At 47.9% G+C, this 22,343-nt stretch overlaps 2 protein-coding genes and 1 long non-coding RNA gene across 9 annotated transcripts in view; 1 reads left to right on the top strand and 2 right to left on the bottom strand.

The window, feature by feature from the left end:
• Positions 1 to 7,574, top strand: part of CASZ1 (castor zinc finger 1) — a 152,544-nt gene extending 144,970 nt beyond the window's left edge. For 6 of the 7 annotated variants that reach the window (XM_021374630.1, XM_021374627.1, XM_021374628.1 and 3 more), the window contains one exon: positions 4,046 to 7,572. In XM_021374630.1, the coding sequence (XP_021230305.1) occupies positions 4,046 to 5,301 (1,256 nt within the window). In that variant the 3' untranslated portion in view covers positions 5,302 to 7,572. Of the gene's footprint in view, positions 1 to 4,045 lie in introns of all 7 variants that reach the window. The other variant, XM_021374631.1, reaches the window with a different exon arrangement.
• Positions 692 to 17,105, bottom strand: LOC110386973. The gene is made up of 4 exons (XR_002432334.1): positions 16,314 to 17,105; positions 10,644 to 10,817; positions 3,053 to 3,123; positions 692 to 2,058 (listed from the first exon to the last, which is right to left on the bottom strand). It is a non-coding gene; the product is annotated as an uncharacterized LOC110386973 (long non-coding RNA).
• The window catches only part of PEX14 (peroxisomal biogenesis factor 14), a 74,238-nt gene continuing 70,794 nt past the window's right edge, over positions 18,900 to 22,343 (bottom strand). Inside the window, exon 9 of the mRNA XM_021374640.1 lies at positions 18,900 to 20,741. Coding sequence (XP_021230315.1) covers positions 20,276 to 20,741 — 466 coding nt within the window. The 3' untranslated portion in view covers positions 18,900 to 20,275. The remainder of the gene's footprint in view (positions 20,742 to 22,343) is intronic.

The raw sequence follows: 22,343 nt of genomic DNA, 5'->3' as shown, positions 1-22,343 counted from the left end.
CTATCCAGGTAGTGAGCAACTGCCCCTGCCCAAAGCTGAGACAAGCCTTGTGGTTGTTAGTTGGTATGAGCTGGCACCACAGAAATGTGCAAGGACCAGACAAGCAGGAATTTCTGCTTGAAAGCCTGTGGCTGCTCCTCAGTGTCATTAAAGCCACCTCACCTTCTGCAGAGACAACCTTCCTCTTCCTGATGCTGTCAGTTCCTCACCTTCTGTTTCTTCTCTGTTACAGTTCTGTTTCATACATTTGTTAATGTATTTTCCATTTTCATCATACTGCTTCCGCTCTTGGGTTCTCATTTTGTTGTTTTTTCTTTTTTTCTTTTTGTTTGTTTCTTGTTTTTTTTTTGTTTTCCTTTTTTCTGCTTTTTTTTTTTCTCTCCACATTCTCCAGGCTGCCTGGTTCCTTCTACTGCCACTGCTGCTGCCGATGATGCTACCCACAATGCACCACAACCTCCACCTCTGCCTCCATCTTTCTCACAAGCCCTGCTTAGGTCTCCCATTCCCACCCTCCCCTATCTTTTCTCTCCATCTTGTCTCTCATACTCTCTGCTCAGTGCCACTCTTGGATCCAGCAGAGGCATTGTCATGCCTGCCGCCAGCACCACTGGGTTTTCGCCCATCATTGCCACTCCAACTCCAGTAAAAAGTGACGTTCCCTTAGTTCAGGATGCAGCAGGTAACACTTTGCTTTCTCTCTTAGTGTCCTTTGCCCATCTCCTTCCCCACTCACCTTGCCCACGTTTTTCTCTGCACCTTTTGAGTCAGTAAAGAAAAAAAAAAAAGCCTGTGTCACTCTGTGTCTCACTTAACATTATCCAAGGGCCCTTCCACGCCTGCTCCATTTGTTGGCTGACACAGTAACCACAGCTAAGAAGGGCAGCCAAAGAGCAGAGCAAATCACTGTGGAAAAATTCAGATACCTGAGAGCATTTTCAAGCCAACCCCAAACTATGAGAGAAATCTAACAATAACCCATAGTCAAAATTCACTTTTCACCTCTTGATAACAGCAGAGTGGCCACAAAGTGGCACAAAAAACTTCTGCTCTTGTAGCCTTAAAGGGACTTGGACTTCTGGATTAGATCTTCTAGGCCACCCAGCCCAGTGCTGCACGCGTCTCTGCAGGTAGATGTCTGACAAGGTACCCAGCTCCAGTATTTTTATTGCTCCTTTCAGCCTCACTGCTTCCTATTCACAGATGAAGCCATAAAATTCAGGGCTGCTTTCCCCAGCGCGAGTAACAGAGGGAAGTACAGTCAGTGTCACTTTGATGACATCATCAGACATCTCAGGCTGTTTCTCACACTCGCTGTTGTTTGCATCTGCTCTTACAGCTGCAGAAAATACACTTAGAGCTTTAGTTTCAAGCTGCCATGTTTCCCATGTGTGACTAAGATCAGAGATGGCTCAGGCTGGGGATTCTCATTCCGGCTGGGAATGGTTTTTAGGGTGTGTCTCAGCTTTGGCTTCTTTTCCCAACTCCCAGCTCTTTTCTAGTTAATCAAGAGCATATTTGTTTCACACTAAGGATTCTGGCAGCCTATAAATGTCCCAGTCATTCTTCCTGCCAGCTTTACTGTGTGCATGTGTAGTAATGTGCAAATCTGGGGTGAGTGGTTGGGAGTATGGCTGGAGGACCGGCTCTGCTTGGAAGTTCAGAGGTTTTTGTCATGGGATTTGGCCAGAGAAGCATCCACCCCCTGTCCAGAGCAGTGTTATCCAGTGACCACAATGCACACTAGACTATATTTTTAACTGATTTGCATGCGACCTGCAATATCTTACCTTCATGCTGTGCTTTCCTCTAATTACATATTTTTAAGTTTCTTTTGTTTTTACCTACTGATCTTCATACAAGTTTTTTAAATGTTTGCATTGTTATTAGTTGAACAGACAAGCTTACGGCATGCACTTACCATTGAGATTTGACTGGGATTAAATCTGTTGAGGCTTATAATCTTCAGCAGAGCATTAGGGACTGAATGCTGTCTAATGGCTGACGAGTGCAGTAGGTTATCTTCTTTCTTTTCCATACCCTTGTTCTGAAACTTTGCTGTATGAGGAAACAAAATTGCATTAACTAAAGTTTTAAGTGCATCTGTTTGAGCTATTGTTAAAGCTGAGCAGATGCATCGAGTTTTAAACAGGTCAGATCTAACTAAATTCTATTTATTTCCCTGATATTCTATCTTCTCTATACAATGCCTTATCCTGTGGTACTATCTAAAGGCAAACAAGATTAGCATCCATACTTGGTGGTTTGGCTGTAATTTCTTGTTAGTGAAGGAGGAAGGAGTTGATGTGGATAGCAGGGATTTGTCCAGGTAATGGTGTGCCTGGGAGCAGAGGAGACTTCACAGTGCATTTGCAAGGGGGGATGCAGAATGCTCTGGTCACAGACTCTACTGCTAATAGAAAATATGCAGTGATAGCAAGCTACTCTTTCACTGGTAGCTGGTTAAATTAACCTTCATGTGCAGGTTCCACCAGTCACTACAGCGATCTCACCATGGATGCCCCAAGCTGGTGCTCTTATTTGCAGTGTGAGCACAACTGCACGTAACAAATGGATGTGAAAGATCTTTGTTCTCTGCTCGCACCACAACCCGTATAGCCCAGCACACCAGCAGTCTACTGCAGGGGGGGATCAGGTTGCTGCTACCCTGCCTGTAGACTTACAGCTTTCAGTACAGTGTAAGTTTAACTTTGGAGGCTTCCCTGGATAATCGTCCAAATCCTTCATCTAAAGGGTTGTAAGCTGACGGGCCAGATATGGCAAAAATAGCATCCATTGCTTTTATACCTGCTTGTCAGCTACAAAGAAAATAATCCTACAGCATTCAAAGAAATGACTCTTTCTTCAGTCTCCTAGACCAGGATGCAGGCTGCTCTGGATTCTCAGATTCTTAGATCCCATGCACTGCATGTCTCAAATCATGCCTCTCTTTAAAAGGATGGCAATTTCAGCATGGAGATGGAGGGCAAAGAAGAAAAAAGTGTGTTTTTGTTGAAAGCTGTAATTCCCAATTACACTCACTGTTTCTCACCTGGTGAGAAATTCTTCTTGCCTCCAAACTTGTCCGTGCTGCATGTTGGTCCTGGAGATTGTGGTTTGATTCTGGAAATAGTAAGCAGAGAAGAAAAAAAAAGTTAATAGATATAATGAGGTCGAGTCCTTGATGTCAGCTGGATCCTAGGGGACATGAGCACTAGCCAGTTACGCTGGCCCTGTGAATGAAACTGGAAGATAGATGAGGGCTCTTTATTTACTGGGGGCATCATGTGATTTTTGAGACCCATGGGAAAGCTGTAGAACTGGTATTTTCTCTTGGAGTCCGCTGGCTAGTGATGATGAGAATTGGCCCCATTGAACATCTGTCCATCTGTCTTTCTAAGTGCACTCGTCGTAATATGTAGGCTCATTACAGTGAGGGATGTTGCACTCTCCTGGCCAAAGTCCATCCTCTTTCTATAAATTCCCCCCCTTGCACTTTCAATCATGCATGGGATCTTCCTCCACTTCCTGCCTGTCCTTGGCAGTTGTAGTGTGTTATGGTGTCCTGCTCACAAAGAGCCTGGACAGGGGAAAGCAGTATACACCTGCTGGTTTAGAACACTTAAACTCGTTTACCACTTGAACCACAGCAAACTACTGTAAAATGCATCAGTCCTTGGACTGGAACAAGCCAACTCCTCGGCATTAAAGTTTGGTTTAAGAGGAAAGTGAGACTAGAGATAACTGAGCAGCAGGAGAAGCTGTGAGAGTTGCAAAACAGAGAAGGAGCAACGATATTTGGATAATATTAAGTTATACAAGAGTGGCAATTAGAGGCAAGGTGGGATGTGCTGAAAAGCAAAGGAAGTGACGTGCAGCACCAGCCAGCCAACGGTCCCAGAGCTGAGGCTTACTGAGAGCCTGAGAGATGAGCTGCTGGGGGGAGCCGCTGTGGTGTTGCCTGTGCAAATAGAGAGCTTGCCAGGACGGTGAGGGGATGAGGAGAGACCTGTCAGCAATAGCACTCTTCACTTTTTCTCCTCAGGGAATACCATCACTATGCCAACTGCCTCGGGGGCCAAAAAGCGTTTCTGGATTATTGAGGACATGTCCCCATTTGGCAAGCGCCGCAAGACTGCATCCTCACGCAAGATGCTGGATGAAGGGATGATGCTGGAGGGATTTCGGCGCTACGACCTCTACGAGGACTGCAAGGACTCCAGCTGCCAATTCTCCCTCAAGGTTACCCACTACCACTGCACGCGGGAGAATTGTGGCTATAAGTTCTGCGGCCGTACCCACATGTATAAGCACGCCCAGCACCACGACCGCGTCGACAACCTGGTATTGGATGATTTCAAGCGCTTCAAGTCTTCGCTGAGTTGCAACTTCCCAGACTGTCAGTTCTCTGGCAATAGCACACACTTCCACTGTCTGCGCTGTGGCTTCCGCTGCACTGACAGCACGAAGGTGACAGCCCACCGTAAGCACCACGGCAAGCAGGATGTCATCAGTGCTGCCGGCTTCTGCCAGTTCAGCTCGAGCGTGGACTGCGAGGTGCCCGACTGCAAGTACAAACTCAAGTGCTCCCACTTCCACTGCACCTACCCTGGCTGCAAACACACGGTGGTGGGCATGTCACAGATGGACTCGCACAAGCGCAAACACGAGAAGCAGGAGCGAGGGGAGCTGCCTGCGATCTCTCCTGGCCCTGAGGGCCTCGCCCACTCCACTCTCGAGTATGACATCCAGAACTCTTCCATCAACCTGGACAGTTCCCTCAACCTCAGCACCGACAACAACAGCTCCCTCTTCTTCCTGCAGAACGCGGCTGGCGTGGGCCTCAATGATTCCCTGGACCTCAGCAAGAAGCAGTCAGAAGTCGCTGAAGGGCCCTCCCCGAGCAGAGCCGGGACCGCCCCTCAGGAGCCGGGGGCAGCGGTGTCGGGCTCTGGCGAGGTGGAGGACGAAGATGACTCTTCCCAAGAGGACGAAGAGGATGATGAGGAGGAGATGAACGAAGAAGAGGAGGATGATGAAGAGGAGGATGACGATGATGACGACGAGGAGGATGATGAAGAGGAAGACCTGAACACAGATTCTGAAGAATCGCTGCCTGACCCTGAGGGCCTGGCCACTAAAGATGATGGGGAACCAGAGGAGGCTGCTTCTTCCACAGACCATGGTGATGCTTCCAGGCCGCAGGGCGAGGCAGCCCCTGCCCTTCCTCCAGCCTCAGCTCCTGCTCCGGCTCCCGCTGCTGCCCTAGCCTCTACGGTTGATCCAGCAGCTTCTCCTTAATCCCAGGGACAACAGCAGCAGTGGTTTGGTTTTGCTCTTACACAGAATTACTTAGGGGACCCCACATGAGGCAAGAACAAAGATTGGGACGGCAAATGAAATACAAAACTCCATGCCACACACGCGCGAGAGAGAGGAAGGAAGGAAACCTGTAATCCACAGGCCCCGTAAGAGAGACAGGTTCGCAGCGGGACTGGTGCTGCATCACTTCATTCTGCAGATCACACAACACGGGGGCAGGATGCAGCAAAAAAAAAAAAAAAATACCCTTTTACATGGCCATGAACCTTGAGGGTACCAGCTGCTTTTCCTTGCCTCCCGAATGGTGCATGGGGCCTACGCCCATCTGGGGACCCTTTGTTATGGGTGGGGTTCTATCCCCCCATTTTTCTTTCTGGGTTTTGTTTTTCCATGTTTTCAGTTGTACGATATTAATAATAATCTCCACTTCTTGGAGGGGGGTGGGTGGGAACAACAGGTAATGAATTGTAGAAATATATATTTGTGTGTGTGTCTCTTCTATATATATAATGTACACACACACACACATATATAACAGGCAAGGAATTGGTGTCACAAAGACGACTAGCTCAGCTTTTGCCAGTGGGAAGGAGGGGGCGAGGGGTGTGCTCTCTCTCCCCCACCTTTCTCCCTCTCTCTCTCTCTTCTTTCTCCAGCATTAAATGGATGGCATCAGACAGCGAGGGTGGGAGTGGGTATTTATTGTCACGCAAATGAGGACGCATTAATGAATGAGCAGGGGTGGGAATGGGACACTCCTCTGTTCTTCCAGATCCTTTTTACTATTAATGATAATAATTTTGAATGCTATTTATATTGTAAAACTTTCTCTGTCTGCAGCTGTAAGGCACCTCTCCCCATCCCTGCTGATTTAGCTGAAGTAACTCGGGAAGGGCACAGCGGGCAGTTAAAGGGTTTGTCACACTGGAGGACTGGGGTTAAACTCCCATCCAGTTCCATCTCATCCCAACCCCAGGTGCTTTCCCTCTGTTGAGGGTGAGGCTTTTTTGTGGTGCTTCAGTATCCCCATCTCAGGAGGACTCGGTAGAGTCAGGAGGTTGCGAGCTGACGCTCTGTGCCACGGTGCAGCACAAGGAGCACCGTGCTCGCAGGAGAGCGTCCCAGCCGTTAACGCAGCCTTGAAAATACTACTTGCTCTCTGACCCACGCAGTCACACGATGACCCCAGGTATGGGGGTAACAGGGATGGCCCCACCCCACGCCCTCCTCCCCTGCATTGCACTGGAGGTGGGCATGGCTTTCTGCATGGACTGCAATGTAGCTCTGGGGCCTTCCAGGAGAGGGTGAAGGCACCGCTGAGGAGGGAGCAGGGAGGCAGGCGTTCAGGATCCCATGTGGGGCGTCCCATGCTGGGGCTCCTTTGCTCAGCACTAAGTGGGGAGCGCTCTGCAGCACCCGCAGAGCTATTTGCCTGGCCTTGGTTCTTGCAGCCACGAAACACGAGCCTGTTGCAACCTACCCAGCACAGAAAGATGTGGGGAGATGCCAGCAGAGGCCAGGATGCAGTCCAGCTAAAAAATGATGCATGTCTGTGGCCATGCCGATAAATTTTGCCAGGTAGGGCTAGTAGCTTGGGCCCTGCACAAGCAAACAGAATTTGCGAAGCTGGGACCTGTCTCCTCCAGAAGCTTGGGCTTTCCCTGGTCACAAGCTCATCCCTTCCCCACTCTCTTTTCCTAGCCCAGGCTGGGAACACACACTACAGGAGACTGCCCAGCACTTGGGCAGGTGAGGCAGGAGCTGTCTGACCCCAAATCCTCACCGGAATCTGAGAAAGAGGGCTTGTCTGCATCCACACGGGCTCCAGCAGGACCAGCTGTACAGATTAATTCTGATCATAGCTCTTTCAGTGCCAGTCTGTAAGTACACCAGCCTAGCAAAAGGCTCCTTGGGTCTGAGCTGTGTCCCTTCTTCTCTTTAAACCTGGTTGGTTTTTTTTTTCCTACCATGCAGCCCCTCCACAAGCACTTCAGCTCCAAGGGATCCCCACAATTTGTTTCTACCCTGAACAGATAAAGGCCTCAAGGAGTTTAGGCTGATTTTTTTTTTGTTGTTTTTTTTTTTTTTAATTATTTCCCTTAGGAACTGGTGTAGATCAGGTCTGATTTATAAACAAGCAGCGCGGCTGTGTACATGTGGGGACAGAATGTTCAGATAATGTTTCAAAAGGAAAGGCAAAAAAAAAAATTAAGAAGTTGTACAGTATTTTTTCTGTAAAGGTTATTACTATATATAGAACAAAAGAGAAACAACCCATGCCAGGGGGACGGGGAGGGGGGGTCGCCTGCCTTCTGTAAAGCCCTTAGATACGGTTAATTGTGTGCAATTTTTTTTCTATTTTTTTTTTTTTTTTTTTTTTTTTTTTTTTTTTTCTTCAATTTAGTGTTTGTTTGTAGGGGGTGGCAGGGGAGGGGGGGGGGGCCTTAACTCTGCGGTTTGAGGCTGACTTCACACTCCTAGCACTGACCGGAGCTGCACGATTCCGAATTTTAACTTGAATTTTGTAGAGATGAAACAAATGAAAACAAATGAAATATTGTTATGACTAGTTTGTAGTTTATTTAATACTTTGGAGTTCTTTTCCTCTATCAGTTATTTTGTGTGGCTTTTATTTTTATAGGGTTTCATTCTTCTGTTTGTTTTTGTTTTGTTTGGTATATCCCCTGCCCTCCGCTGTGTATTTTCTAGCACAGACCAACTCCTGAACGTAACGAAGCTCCCGTTCCTGGGGCTGAGCGAGGGAACGAGGACCTGGAATTTCTAGAACTGGGATGGGGCATAATGCTCTGCTTTAATGGCACTTGCTGCAGGTTCTGTACTTGTCAATTTTTCACGTATTCAGCCCCTCTCATTTTATGGTGATGGGCTCCAGGAGGCCCCCTCAGATGTAACACAGGCCCCGCTTTGCAGACCAGATCTTCTGACTGGGCATCCAATGGACATCACTGATTTCTGCGGGGTCAGCATGGAGCCCCTGCCCCCTCGCCCCATCCTGTGAGTGCAGCCAGCAGGGCCCTGCTCCCAGCAGCAAGGTCCCTGGGGCCCCTCGATACCACAGAGTACAGAGGAGCTGTGCCCTGCTGCTACAAGCTGGGAACCAGCACATGGTGTCTGCACCTCTTCCCTGGCCCATCTCACCAAGCTGCATTCACTGAACCACTGCAGGGCAGTGGGAGGAGGCCGAGGCACAGAGGAGAGGGGAAGCGATCCCCTGGCAGCTGCGCTCGGCAGCACTGTGCCGGGGCCTGTGCTGATGCAGAGCTGTTCCACGTGTCCTTGTGCGGCTCAGCGTGCCGGAGGGGCCCATGTTTATCTATGCACACCACCTCCCCCCCCAAGGCACCTGACTTCTCCCCTTGTCTCAGCCTTTCTCCCAGTCCGTTATCGCCTCTCCTCCAGGAGCTGGCCCAGGGAATGTGGTTCCTTTCCCCAGAGGCTCATGCTGACCTCTGCACCGCGGTCCTGCCCGGTGCGTGCCGCCCTGCCTTCCCCAAGCCCTGCTTCTGTAGAGCTCTCACTACGTCTATCTTTGCAACAACAACAACAAACACAAGTCAGAAAGTTAAGTCTTGCGTTTCTGCCATGCTAAGGCTTTAATTCAGCAAAACTCTTAAGCACACGCTTTGTGGTCTGGAGCAGATTGAAGCCCACGCTTAAGTGCTTTTCTGAACAAAGGCCCCAACAGCACAGAGGTGCCCATTACGGCGAGGTGGTTCTTCGCTTCACGCGATCATATCAACAGGACCGTTAACACGATGCTATTGAACTAAGTGCTTAAAAGAATGACCAGAGAGAGAGAGATTCAACCAACGGTATGAGGAGGGGGAAAGAGGAGAGAGGAAATGGAACTGTCCTGTCCAAAACAAAACGAAAAACAAACAAAATAATCCTTGGGATGGACCCTCCTGATTCTGCTACCATTCACTGCTGAAGAGCAAAAAATGAAATCAAAACTCTTGACTAGATGGTTCTTTCTAGCCACAAACTCAACTGGATTAAAGTCTGCGTGGAAGGAATTTTGTAAAGAAAAAGAAAAAAAAAAAACTTTTTTCCAATGTAGCAAAAAAAAAAAAAAAAAAAACCTTTAAAAAACTAAAAAAAAAAAAAAAAGACAAAAAAAGACAAAGAGGGAGAATTCTAGCCTTTTGTAATATCCATATTGCACACTAGGACTATAAGCCATTGCTAGCTCATTTTGAATTTTAAATGTGTAATTTTTTTTTTGTTTTGTTGTTGTTTTATTTTTTTTTCTTTCTGTGGGGGAGGGGGGAAATAAATGCTTGAACCACCAATGCTCTTTTTAATGTTTTATAAATATGTATGTGTATATATATAAATATAAAAATAATATGTATGCACATATATATGTGTGTGTGTATATATCTATATGTATATACATATATATAGATATATAGATATATATATAGGTTTTGAGACAAAAATGCAGAAAGTGAAAAAAAAAAAAACCACCCTAAACAGGACGGTGTGCTCTGATTTACTTGAATCTGGTCTCTTCAGCACCTGCGTTATTAAGAACTGAATATTTTTCCACTTGAATTTAGTGCTATTAGAAATTTAATATATGTGTTTTATTTATTTGATTTTTTTTTTTTTTTTTTGCATGACTGATGCAAGGTTTGACATTTTCACTCAATAAAAACTGGAAAAAAAAACAAAGTTTCAAGTGATGGAGTTGTCTTCTTGATGGAGGAGGTGTTTTATTTTTTGGACAGCTAACACATCTCGCAGCAGTTCGGGTCTCTTAAAGCACCGCAGTGGCAGCAATGGCCCCGCACCCCTTCTAACAGCCACTTTTAGCACCAGCACTGTGGTGATAAGTGCAAAAACAACAGGGTTCTCTCTCTGTAGACTCTGCCCTCAAAGTTTTTAAGAAGTCTTGCTGTAGTTTCATTCAAAGCATTCATCAGGGCGATGATGGAGGTGATGCTTATGCCTCCATCATTTGCTGAAGGGGGATGTGAATTAGAGATGCAGCTGCTTGCATTTTGACTTTCCCCTTCCCACCTTGGTCTGCAAACTCAGGGTGGCAAAGAGGGCCCCATGGTGGCATCAAACTTGCTGTAACCCACTGGAAACCTTACAATGACGTCCAAAGCCCTCGAAATTTAGAGCTGTGTGATTATCACCCCAACAAAAGAGAAACAAGGAGCATGGAAGGGGTGGGACCTGTCATCCCACTAACAGGAACTAAAAAGCAATGCTGAATTTTGATAGAATTTCATAAGGATACACAAAACTGTACACCACACATCCAAGATCTAAAAGGAAGCATTCCTTACCAGGCCCCTCCATAGCTCCCTCCTGCTGCTGTCACTTGCACATGCTGCGTGTTGGCAGAGAGAAGTGACTGCCGTTGGGGATGAGAAAGTCCTTTCCAGGGAAGATTTTGTCCTTCCATCCACACTGTGACAGCACTGCCTTGGAGCAGCCGACCCAGCAGTTGTGAGCACCAACTGCAAAGGAACAACAGATTAGATAAAACCCCAGGCGCTCAGCACAGCTTGTCCCCACCATTCTGCCTGAACAAATGCCAGGCCTGGGCGCATCCTCACCAGGCAGCTCTGGAAACAGGCTTTCCCCACCTGCTCTGAGCAAGGCAGACAGGCTCAGGCAGCAGGTGCCATTTTACAAGGACCTGAACAAGCTGCTTTGAAGAAAGCACGTGTGTTCACAGCACGTCAGGTGCTCTACAGCAATTACCCTCTTGGTATCCACCAGGTCACGGCATGCCCGAGTGCTCACCCCTCAGTGGAAGACCACTGCAAGCACGCGTCCCAGCTGTCCTGGGGGGATCTGCCCGCACACCATGATAACTGCACAAGAGCTGTTTGTGTTTCCCCCAGGTTCAGGCACGTGCCCCGGTGCTATGGGGGTGGAGGCAAGGAGCAATGGTGAAGTTCTTGTTTTACCCAAAGAAAGCAAAGCAAACTCCTCCTGCTTTGTCCTTCCCCACCACAAAAGCCGCTGGGTGTCTGTGCCTACTGCCCTCTGCCACCGGTCAGAGAACCCAGGGGCAGCAAAGCGGAGCCTGCTGAGCCCCATGCACTGGCAGCAGCTGCCTCCTTATTAGCAGAGAGGATTAGACTCCTCTCTCTTTCAAAGCCCCCTGGTTGCTCTGCTGCGGCTCCCAGCCATCCTGTTTTCAGATGTCGTTATCTGAACATGCTCCTAATCCGACCTCAGAGCACAGAGGTTTGCTCTCACTGGAGCTCTGCCCGCAGCACGCGGGGTATTCACATCACGGTGTTTCTGGGGGGACACGACACGACTCACAGCTTGGAAGCTCCTGCTGGAACTTGCCTGCTCTCCGTGGAACTCTCACTGCGCTTCACAGAGGAATGACTAAGTCGAGGGAGAAGCAGCAAGTTGAACAAATCAAAGCCTCACTACTGCATTCCTTCCAAGCCCTCACAATGGGTGACGCTGCAGCTCTGCATCCACTGCACTCAGAGCTTCGGGGAGGGAAGGGAGAGCAGCAGACACCCAGCGATGCGGCTTGCTTTAAGGTCTGGACAACAACCGGGCACTGCTGCTGCTATTGCACATTGATTACATTGAGCCTATCCCTGTAACAGCAGTTTTTGAGTGCAGAACCCCTCAGTTAACATGTATCCACAGAACTACACTGCCTGTTTTACAGAAGGCACAGGACATTGGCTTTTCAGCACATGTCAAGCCTCACGCAGCAGCCACCAACGCGGGCATCCTCAGTGGGAATATCCCTCAGCACCAGCCCAGCCCAAATAGAGCCCTGCTTTCCCTTTCCATATGATTCATAAGGCTTAAAACCAAAACAGGCAGCAAAAGTTCAGCTACCTCAAACGAAGAAGCATTCAAAGTATTCTAGGACACAGAATGGGAGACCAGATGGTTCTGCTGCTGCTTCCCATCATCCTGTTTTTTAGATGTCATTAAACAAACGTGCCTCGTCCAGCCTTAGCACAGAGACCTGTCCTTGCTGAGCCATATGGGCCAATACGGGCAGAAATAAAGGCAACAGACTAGCAGTGTTGGCCCAGAATAAAGGTAATGGCCATCCTAGTGGCTCACAAAGATGACCATCGCAATTTGTCTAACCACTTCCTACAGAGCCTAGCATGGGCATTTCTGTGGGCTACTGGGAAAAGAGTAGTTTGGGTTACACCTCTCCTTATGTCCAGACTGACAAGGAACGGTTTTCATACTGCAGCAGGCACTCACTTAATTGGCAGCAATATTTCTTACAAGCTCCAAACTCCGCTCTTCTTTAGCAGTCAGCACGTCCTGCAGGGACAGCCAGCCAGTGCAGGGCAGCCAGCAGTCACCAGCAGGTGTGCAGAGCCACCAGTGCCACAGAAACTCCCCACAGCTTGCTCAGCTGAGCACCGAGTGCAGGAAAGCATGGCTGGCTGGGAGGATACTCTGGTAGCACAATGCCTCCTACACCCGGGCAGAAGGAAATTCTGATGCTTACTGGTAGAGAAGAAAGGCAGCTGTTATGACGCACAACACATACTGGGCATAACTCAGAGCTTGCAAGGACTGAGGCTCAGTGCTGGCTTCCTGCAGCACGCTGACTTTAAGAAAGGACGGGAGACTTGCTGGGCAAATAGGTCGGCTAGATAAGCCCAACTCCATACCTCCAGAAAATGACATTTGGAATGGAGTGGGATTTTAGCATGGAAGAGCAGCAGTTGGGGTCCTTAGCTATGAGTCTGCATTGGATATAACAACACAAACCACAAACCCTTCCACAAAGTAAGCTTTGGCACCAACAACCCTGCTGCACAGTGCACACAGATCACATCAACTGCTCGCGTCCCAGCTGACTTTCACACACACCCTTCTGGGCTGGTGCAGTCAGGCACCTGCAGGTGCCATTTTGCAGGACCACTGGAAGCCCTTTCACAGAGGAAGCTCCCGAGGAAAGGGGAAGGAGAGCAGCTAAGCAGATCTCCCTTTGCATTCCACTGAAGACTGAAGCTACAGCTTGACAATAAAACCTCACACCATCTTCAGTCAGAACATGAACTTTTAAGACCTCTCTGAAAGTCAACGCGCAGCTCATGCCCATTCCAAACAAAAAAGCATGTAGGATGCCAAGAGCTTTGGAGAGTTTCACACATGCACACATACATGAATAAAAAACTTCTGTCCCTCTCTACAAATCAATGGTAAATTTAGTTTAATTTGAACAAACTGGGAAGGCATAAGAGCATGCATGACTGCGTACACAAGACTTGCACATGCCTATTTTCTGCAGGGTGTGCAGGTTTGCGTAGTACTGGAGTGGGGACACGGGAAGCACCCAGTCTGGGTGACAGGACATACCAGCACGTGAAGGACCTGCAGGGGTGATGTTTATTATGCCCGGTACAGCCGTAAGCCAGCTACTCTGTGGGTATGAAACGCGCTTCCATGGTTTTTCATGACCTTGCAAGATTTTTGTTTACTTTCTCTTTTGTTTCGTTGTGGGGAGAGAAAACAATAGAAGGGAGGACAAGTTCTTCTTGGTGGCAAGAAGGGGCTCGCTGGGTCCCTCACCTGGGTGCTGCCGCCTGGGGCCAGCAGCAGCTCTGCAGATGGGAACAGGGCCCTGTCCCCGGGCTGCAGGGTGCTCTGCCACCTCCGCTCCTCCTGTCCCCAAAGCCCCCCAGCCCCGTCCTGGCTGAGGGGGGTGGCCAGTGGAGGCAGCTTCCCTCCTTCCTTTTGCTCTTTTTTGGCAGGGAAACTTTTAAACAAACAAATGAAGAAACACTGAGGATTTAAGTAAACAGACGAGGATTTATCTGACAGGCAGACTAAGGAGCCTGGCCTGCCCCCTTCCCTTCCCACAGGGCAGGGTGCTGCCTCGTGCTCCCGGTACCAAGAGCCCTGAGCCCCTTGTCACCCACAGCCCCGTGCCCGCTGCTTGCGTCCATCTCACTCTGAACTTGTGTCTGTTGCTGGGAAGGGCTGCTAACACCGTATAGCGAGGAACGAAACAAAGCCATAGAAGCAAACAGGCAGGCAGGCAGGCAGAGATGAAACCTGCTGCTCACACTACAAGGGCAGGAAGCATCACACCGTTCATCTGCATTGGAGGGCGGCAGCACTTCAGCACATCGTCTCTTGTGCACGCACACAGCAGTTTAAATTGCTTTAAATAAAGCAAACTTGTTCAAAGAGATGGAGGAACATCCACCCAAGAATTGTCTCTAATTAAATCGGTTACAGAAATTAATTTTAAAGAGGTGTTCCTCTGGCTCCACGCAGATAAAAACCTCAGTGCTAGCTTATCAAAGTGGAGGGATAAAGTTGGAAGCAGTCTGTGTCTGAAGCGTGGAGAGCAAAAGGAAAAAGCACGGGGCAATAGGAGACAGGCAGGAACGGCAGCAGGCTGAAACCAGCAGCAAGGGTGCTGTACAAACCAGACACACCAGGCAGATAAAGCGACAGAGAGATGGACAAGCAGGCCGGCAAAGTGACAGACACCAAAAGAAAAATAGGCAACAAGCAGCCAGTCGTGCTCCTGGACGCTCTGAATCAATCCTAACCGGCCAATCACCAATCACTCAGGAGGAACAGTCCTAGGGAAATGCAAGTATTTAATCTAAAACAGAAAAAAAATGCAGCATCAACTGCCCCTCCACTCCCTGGGCATGTTCTTGCATCATGCATCATAAAAGATCTCTCATAACTTGCTCAAAAACAGAAGGAAAAAAAAAAACAACAACCTGGAGGGTTAAATCCTTCAGCAGATGCAGGAAAGAGGGGCTTGGAGGGACAAGGGGCATTCAGAGATGCTCCGTGCTGTAAGTAACCCCTGAGCAGTCCTTGCAAAGCATCTGGGGAGATTTTTAGTCTGAAAGACACTTTACAAAAATAAATTATAATTGAGTTTAATAATCTTCCCCTTTCCAGAAAGGGCCTGACAGATGCTGCCTAGTGCTCACTTCTGCCCCATTTCAAATATTTTTACCTTATTAGGATGAAATATATTATTTTTCTAATGAAAGGATTTTTTTTTTTTTTTTCCAAAGAGCCGGTTTTCCTTTCGTCCAGCTGGTGCCTTTATTAGGTTAGTGCTTGCTCCCTTTTGAGGATGGGATTGTTTTTTTCCCTGAGCTGGGAGAGACCATGCCAGCCCCTCAATCTCCAAGTGCGCAGCTCAGAGCCTCTAGTGCTCAGCAAGCGGAGGACTTGGACTCTCCCTCCATCCTTCCTCCTCCCTACTACCCCCAAATTCACTTTAGGTATGCTTCCACTATTTTATTTCCTTTTTTTTTTTTGAGGGCACAGGTATTGGTAAGGGCCAGCCTTTCATCAGCATGACAGGCAGACACAGCTCGAAAGGCGCCTGCAGAGGCTGACTCCTGAGGAAGCATAATGGGCTGGGAGATACGAGGATGAAAGGGAAAATTAAGAAAGCTGGATGCTCTCTCCTGTGCCCTCAGGTAAATAATTTCCTCCATTTCACCTCCCAGCACTGCTTTATTTATGTTTTCAGCTCCTGGAGGCCAAGCCCCTCTCTTGGCTTGCACTTGCAGTGGGACAGAGCTCAAAGCCCAGGCTGGAAGGCACTCAGCTCAAACTTGGTACCAGGTTTTGGCATGCTAGGTCACCACCACATACACATAAGGCTCCACCACTCAGAAGAGACCTTCCAAAGGTCCCTTCCAAACCTTGACTTCAATAAAGCAGCTCTGCAACAAAAAGCTACCTGGCCTTGCTATCCAGCACAGGTTTCTTAAGGTATCACACAGCCCCACCAAAGGGAAGGCAAAGGCAGCCTCTATTTCTGTAGCAGGCACTGCAAACAAGCAGCAAAGCAGACACAGACTCTTTTTTCCCTCAGCCCTGCTCCAGGCAGCAACACAGCTTCCCTCCTGCCCTGCTGCTACCCTCCCACAAACCCCATGGAAAAACATCCCATTCTCCCACTCCACTAAGGACAAAAGAAAGAAAGAAAATATTTAAAAAGCACTTACTTGCTAGCAGCAGCTCAGTTGCACCATACAAAGAGCACATCTAAAATGTCTGCCTGGAAGCCCAGAGGGTGGTTCAGCTCATCACCCACAGCTGTGCCGTCCAGGCCATAGCAGCTGGACAATCAAAGAGAGTGGCTGCAGCTGGGCAGTGGGCTGCAATCACTGCACCACAGGGCACAGCCAGTAATGGGGGCTGGGAGTTTTGTGTCAGCTGCAGGACCTAGCATGAAATCTGCTTTCTAAAGTTGCTTTCTCTGCAGCTCTTATTTGTCACATCCCAGTATTCACCAGACGGTATTTTTGCCATCATGTGGGAAAACTGAGGCACACTACAAGTAAAATGTTCTGTAAAATGTTGGGCAGCAAATAGCAAGATCACAGGGGGCCCTGCAGTCCACCCCTTTCCTTCTGATCTCACACACTCTTAGGTTGCACCCTGGGCGTGCAAAAGGCAATAAAAGAACTCCTCCTGATTCTGACAAAGGTGCACATAGGGCTAATTTGTCACACCTGGGGGTGAGGGGGGTTGGACAAAGAGGATCAGGAGCTGTGTCTCACTTAATCCTTTCCCACTTTGTCACATTTTTTGAGTTCCCCACGTTTCTGTTGCAGCTACTGAAAGGGGAGTTTTATATATCCTCAAATTACTGGAAAGCACCAGCCTGACGTTATCCCCCCTAAGGGAGAGCATGGGCTCAAAGGGTTTCACTGCAACGTGCTCAAATGGCACCGTTCTGAGGAAGCTAGTTCCCTTCACAGTACCAAAAACCTATAGAAACCATGCAGTAAACCCACTGCATCCACCTACCCCAGCGTTGTTTCTCTTCTTTCTGTGCCAAAACCGAGGCTGGTTACACTGTAGAACACAGTCCTTGAGTTACCCACAGACTGCTTGTGCTGTCTTGCTATGTGTGCAGAAAAAGGGTTGGCTACCCAGTCATCTTGCAGCTAACATGATGGCACTCTCAGTGTCTACTGTCCTGTGGGCTAAACATTTCACACAGCAGCTCATCTAAGAAGCTTGTTTCTAGCCAAAAAAAAAAAAAAAATCACAAGTTAGCAGTCAGTCTACGTGGTTCATCAAGACCAAAATACTTGCCCTAAAACTCCTGCTATGGTGCTAAGAAAGACAAGAAAGGAGAGAGCGAGGAGTGACACTCATGACTCCCTAACATACCAGCTGCTATGAAGGTCTGGCTTCTTCCAAATTCTCTGCTGGAGGGTTAGATCTCTTCAAAAAGGACACAAGACCCCATCAGCAGCTGGAGGCCCAGAGATGGATTTTTTCAGCTATGGGCTACGAGAGAATTTGCTGGGACTTGTATCAGGTTGGGGAAAGGAAAAAAAATGACCTATCCAGCTGGTAAAGGCTGTAAGAAGCAAAAGCTAAGAGTGAAAAGGGCAGCTGAGGAAAACCACCTTTTACTCTGCAGAAATTTAATGGTAAATGAATTGAACACGGGTTACACAGAGGAAAAGGGGGGAAAACGAACCCACAAGTTGGTTGTACTGTAAACCTCATAAGTCACTTTGCAAGGCACATACCTCAGCAACATATTTTCCACATTTCACCAACTGCTGTTGTCCAGGCACTTTCTATTTTCAAAACCTTCTATGTATATAAAATGTACACAGGCAGGACAATTCTTTTTCATTACATCCTCGTGCTCAGTCGTGTTTTCTTCTCACAAGGATTCTTGGCTTGGAGAAATGAAAAGTGCCATCTCTTAATACAAGTCTGTCCTTTTAAACACTTTCAAATTTGCCCTGTTTTAGCTAAATGTGACGTTCTTTGTGAACGTTAAACAGCGGAGAGAGAGAGAGACACACACACACACACATACACACACACACTCACTCCTGGGGAAGATATTCGTCCATTTAAGGAATGAGAAATCATCACATTCAGCAGCAGGTCTAAATACAGTAATATGAAGGTTCCTTTCGCTCCCCCTGAGCAGGAAAATGTCACTGTGTACCAGACACCCAAATACTCAGGAATCAAGTAAATCCCTCTTTTTCAGGAGGGAGCCAAATACTTCTGTTGAACAAAGATGGGACGGCAGTAGCTGCAAGTGCTGGACGCCACTTCTTTCAATGGCTTCTGTACTGACATGGCAAGGGTTAGAGCAGTCACGGGACACAGCGCTGCATTCCCTGCTGGCAGATAAGGCTCAGGGCCGTGGGATATCTCACACGCTGCCTTCAGCACCTCCTGCTGCTGGGGTGGAATGGAGTGCGGCGCTGCATTCCGCACCCTGCAGAGCCTCCTGCTGGGAGGAAGGGGACCAGAGGAGCTGCGTCTTACTCACCGATGATCCATCATCTCACCCTCTGCAACAACGGAGCCCACCTAGAATTACGGTGCCGTTGCAGCTATCTGCACTGTACCATATATTGCACTTCCACCATTCTCTGCGCTGCCTCCTGCTGACATACCCTAGGACTGGAGTAGCTAGAAAATAAGCCAACCATCAAAAAAAAATATTTTATAAGGACTGAGTTTCCATAACGCCCCCATTTCCCTCCCTTTCCCACCTTGTATATTTCTCCCCCCAAAAGAGCCACAGTAGTCCAGTAACAGCCTGGTGTTAAATAGTGGTAACTCATATTTATTACAATTATATACAATCATATTTTATATTTGAAATCTATACATGATCACACAGACGAGCACGCTTGCTTGGTGAGGACAGTGAAACTCAGTTGTTACAAGAATTGCTCTGCTAAGAGGCTCTGATGCAGTGAATAATATAATTGGACACCACCATTTTAACAGCTGAGAACACAATGCTGCAAATGAGAGGTTTCAAAATTCACCATTTTGATTTGTGTATAGCCCCAGTAGGGCAAAAAAAATGGCTGGGCTGGGCAAGAAGGCCAGTGGTGTACCTCAGAGCTGGAATTGTTCTCTCTCTTGTAAAGACTGCCTTGCTGAAGCAGGTGCCTGTCACTGGGTAGGTGCAGGTCTCAGCTGATCATTTAATACGGGTTTTCTCCTCACTTAGGGAGAAAAACAAGCTAAGAACCATTGCACAGATTCAAAATTAACCAATTATTTCAGCATCTGATATCATCTCATTCAGGACAGCTATAATAGATGTCAAAAACTGATGCGAGCTCCTTGTCTTTGGAGGAAGAAGGGGAGTAACTGCCATGAGTGGGGTCATCTTTTAAAACCTCCTTTTACGGGGGAGCAATCAGTAACAAAGCCACCTGTTCTCCTGCATTTTATTGTGGCCGTGAAACCTGGTCTCAGTCCCTAGCAAGAGGCCACTTCAATGAATGGGAGAGAGCACGTGGGGTGGAAATAGTGTTCTTTGGACCCCACCAGAAATTTAGTGTCTTTAAATGCTAGGTAGTTTCAGGAATTGGAGGTTTGGCATAAGGCTTGGAAGAAGGTGGCTGAGACTGAGATCTGGTGAGGAATTTAGAATTAAACTGTTGTTATTTTTTTTGGCGATAGAGTACCAATTAGTTTTAGAAATAAAACAGAGGGGTATTTTGGGAAACAGCAAGAACTGTTTTGGGGATTATGTGGCAATTAAAGGCTTGTGAAATCAAAGATTTCAGGGCAGACAGGTTTCTGAAATGGGACAGAAGGGCTCTAGGATGTAGCAAAGAGGCTGACCACTCCAGGAGATGCTGGATGTTTTTGTTAAGGGGACTTATTCTGTTGCTGTGGTGCATGGTAAGGCAATTGGTCTTCCAGCCTAGGCAGGGACCCCAGCTCACGGGGAGAAGGGGGGACTGGGAGGGGAGAAGAAGCCACTGCAACGCTGCACAGCCATGTGGTGAAACAGGGCCCTCCTTGTTCACCAGGCAATCACGACCCTGCTCAAGGTCAGTCATGGAAGAATCACTGGAAGGGATGGTGGCACTCCACAAAATGGGAGAGGCACCAGGGACAGTGCAGGAGGCTAGGGAAGATGTACAGCAGCATCAGCAGAAGCCAGGGCGCCTTAGTCAATCTCATTCTCATTGCTGGCCCCCTCGGGTCTTCGTAGCTTTTCCACTTGCTCATTAATTTGCCCATCCCCTCCTCTCCGGTCCTCAGTCTGGACACCCATACATTCCTCCTCATCCACGTGGCTCACGTCATCATCCTCATCGTCCTCTTCTTCCTCTTCATTCCTTTTGTTTTCCCTTTTCTCCTCCTCACCCTGCACCTCCATCCGCACTTGGCTCTTGACATCAATCACTGCCTTGTTGCCTTCCTCGGTGCTCAGCAGATGGCAGCTGACCTTCGAACCCTCGGGGCTGTGGTTCTCCTTGACCGGTGAGGAGGTGGTAGACTCATTGCTGACAGGTGAGATGTCACTGCTGCTGTTATGGTTGGCAACAACAGGGTTGGAGGGTGAGCTTGGCTTCACTGGGATCTGCCATGATGGGATCTTAGGAGCTGAAGGAGAGGGAGGAAACTGCCTCCTTCGGGGAGTGAAGGGAGGGAAGAAAAGGAGAGAAAGGGAATTTTATTAAAAACAGAGGAGTTATCATTAGAGAGAATAGTATTTGCACTGGTGAAGCCATGTAAAACAGGACTGAAACTTCAATGAACAAGAACAAGGCCACTTCATTTCTTCAGCCAGAATCTCAAAGTGCTTTACAAGCAACCAGTAATTGAGTCTGAACTGATCTTGTTTGGCCAATTTCACAGAGTAAGTTAGCAGTCAGGAATGCTGCCTCTGGAAAGACATGGGTGTCCCTTATAAAACAATCACTAATTAATTGGAAAGGAAAATTCCCACTGGAGTAAGAAGTCAGAGAAATCTGCTCCTTGTGCCTCAGCCAAGAAATTTCACCACCTGGCTCTCGCCTCCACTGTGATACACAGCTATTGCACGCTGGCTTATTACAGTCCAGACTTTATCTCCTAGTCCCAGCACGCACTTTACATGTTTGGGCCAGATCTGGCTGCTGCAAACTGGCTTAGCTTCTCTGATTTGAACAGAGACATGCTGGCTTGCACCAGCTGAGAATATGGCTGCTCTGTCCTCAGTGAGTCCTCTCCAGGTGGGCTTCAAGGATTTGACAGTGCCAAGCTAATGCCCATCTCTAAAAGGAGAATGTGAATTCCAAAAAGGACAAATATAAGTTCCGTGGGGAGTGTTAGTGTCCTCAGAAAGTGATCCACCATGAAGAGCAAAGCAAAAAAGCATGTCTGGTCTGGTATTCCCTGTGCATCCTTGCTTTTGTACGTGCCAAGTGGGAGTATGAAGAGGTATCAGATTCATGTCTGGAACACTGTGTGGAGGGGGTTCTCATGCCCATCACGTGAACTGGCTGTGCCATGGGTAAAAGCAGAGCAGACCACAGCTGGTTACAGTCCTACAGTGAGGGCTTGCACACAACGGAGCTCATTCTCATAGACTGAGCTAGGAACAGTAGGGCTCTCACTTCCCTCTTATGAGTGCCACCACTAGCCATGGAAGAACTCTGCTGATCTAGCCTCCATCTGCTGTGAGCGCAATAAGCATTCAACCAGTATCATAAATGCAATCAACAAATTCAGTCTGGAGACTTTCTTGGCTCCAGCGCTGTTGCTGCCTCCTCACTGCAGAATCGTTTGCCTTTTTGTTAAGAAATGAACTTTGCTGAAATGAAAAAATGCTTTATCCCTAAAGCACTTATCCCCCAGCTGCATAAAAGCGTGATTTTTCCCTAATGACAACTCTCACCCTTGCCCACTCCGGAAAGCTGCTGCTCCTCTGCTGCTGGCCATCAATAGACAGCAGAAAGATTGTGTCAAGGATGCTTTGAGAAGACTTATTTGTATGAAGAAGGAAGTTAGGGAGTCGTATCAGAGTGAAAGGATCAGCAGCCGATAAACTCTTAAGTAGTGTTTTTCGAAAAAAAAAAGAACTCCTTCAAACTGAGATCTGATCTCTCCTCTTATAACTTGTCCCACGGGTTGGGATTTGTATTACCTCATTTCAGACATCTACAGTATAAGATCACAGAATTATTATAGATGTCTACGCCTCAGCAAGTCAGTGGAGAAGAACAGGTTCTGCTGAAGTGTCATTTGAC

Source organism: Numida meleagris, chromosome 20 (genome assembly GCF_002078875.1).
Source record: "Numida meleagris isolate 19003 breed g44 Domestic line chromosome 20, NumMel1.0, whole genome shotgun sequence".
In the NCBI taxonomy this organism is placed as follows: domain Eukaryota; kingdom Metazoa; phylum Chordata; class Aves; order Galliformes; family Numididae; genus Numida; species Numida meleagris.
The sequence above is the reverse complement of the archived record's forward strand: the minus strand, read 5'-3'. Positions and strand labels throughout refer to the sequence as shown.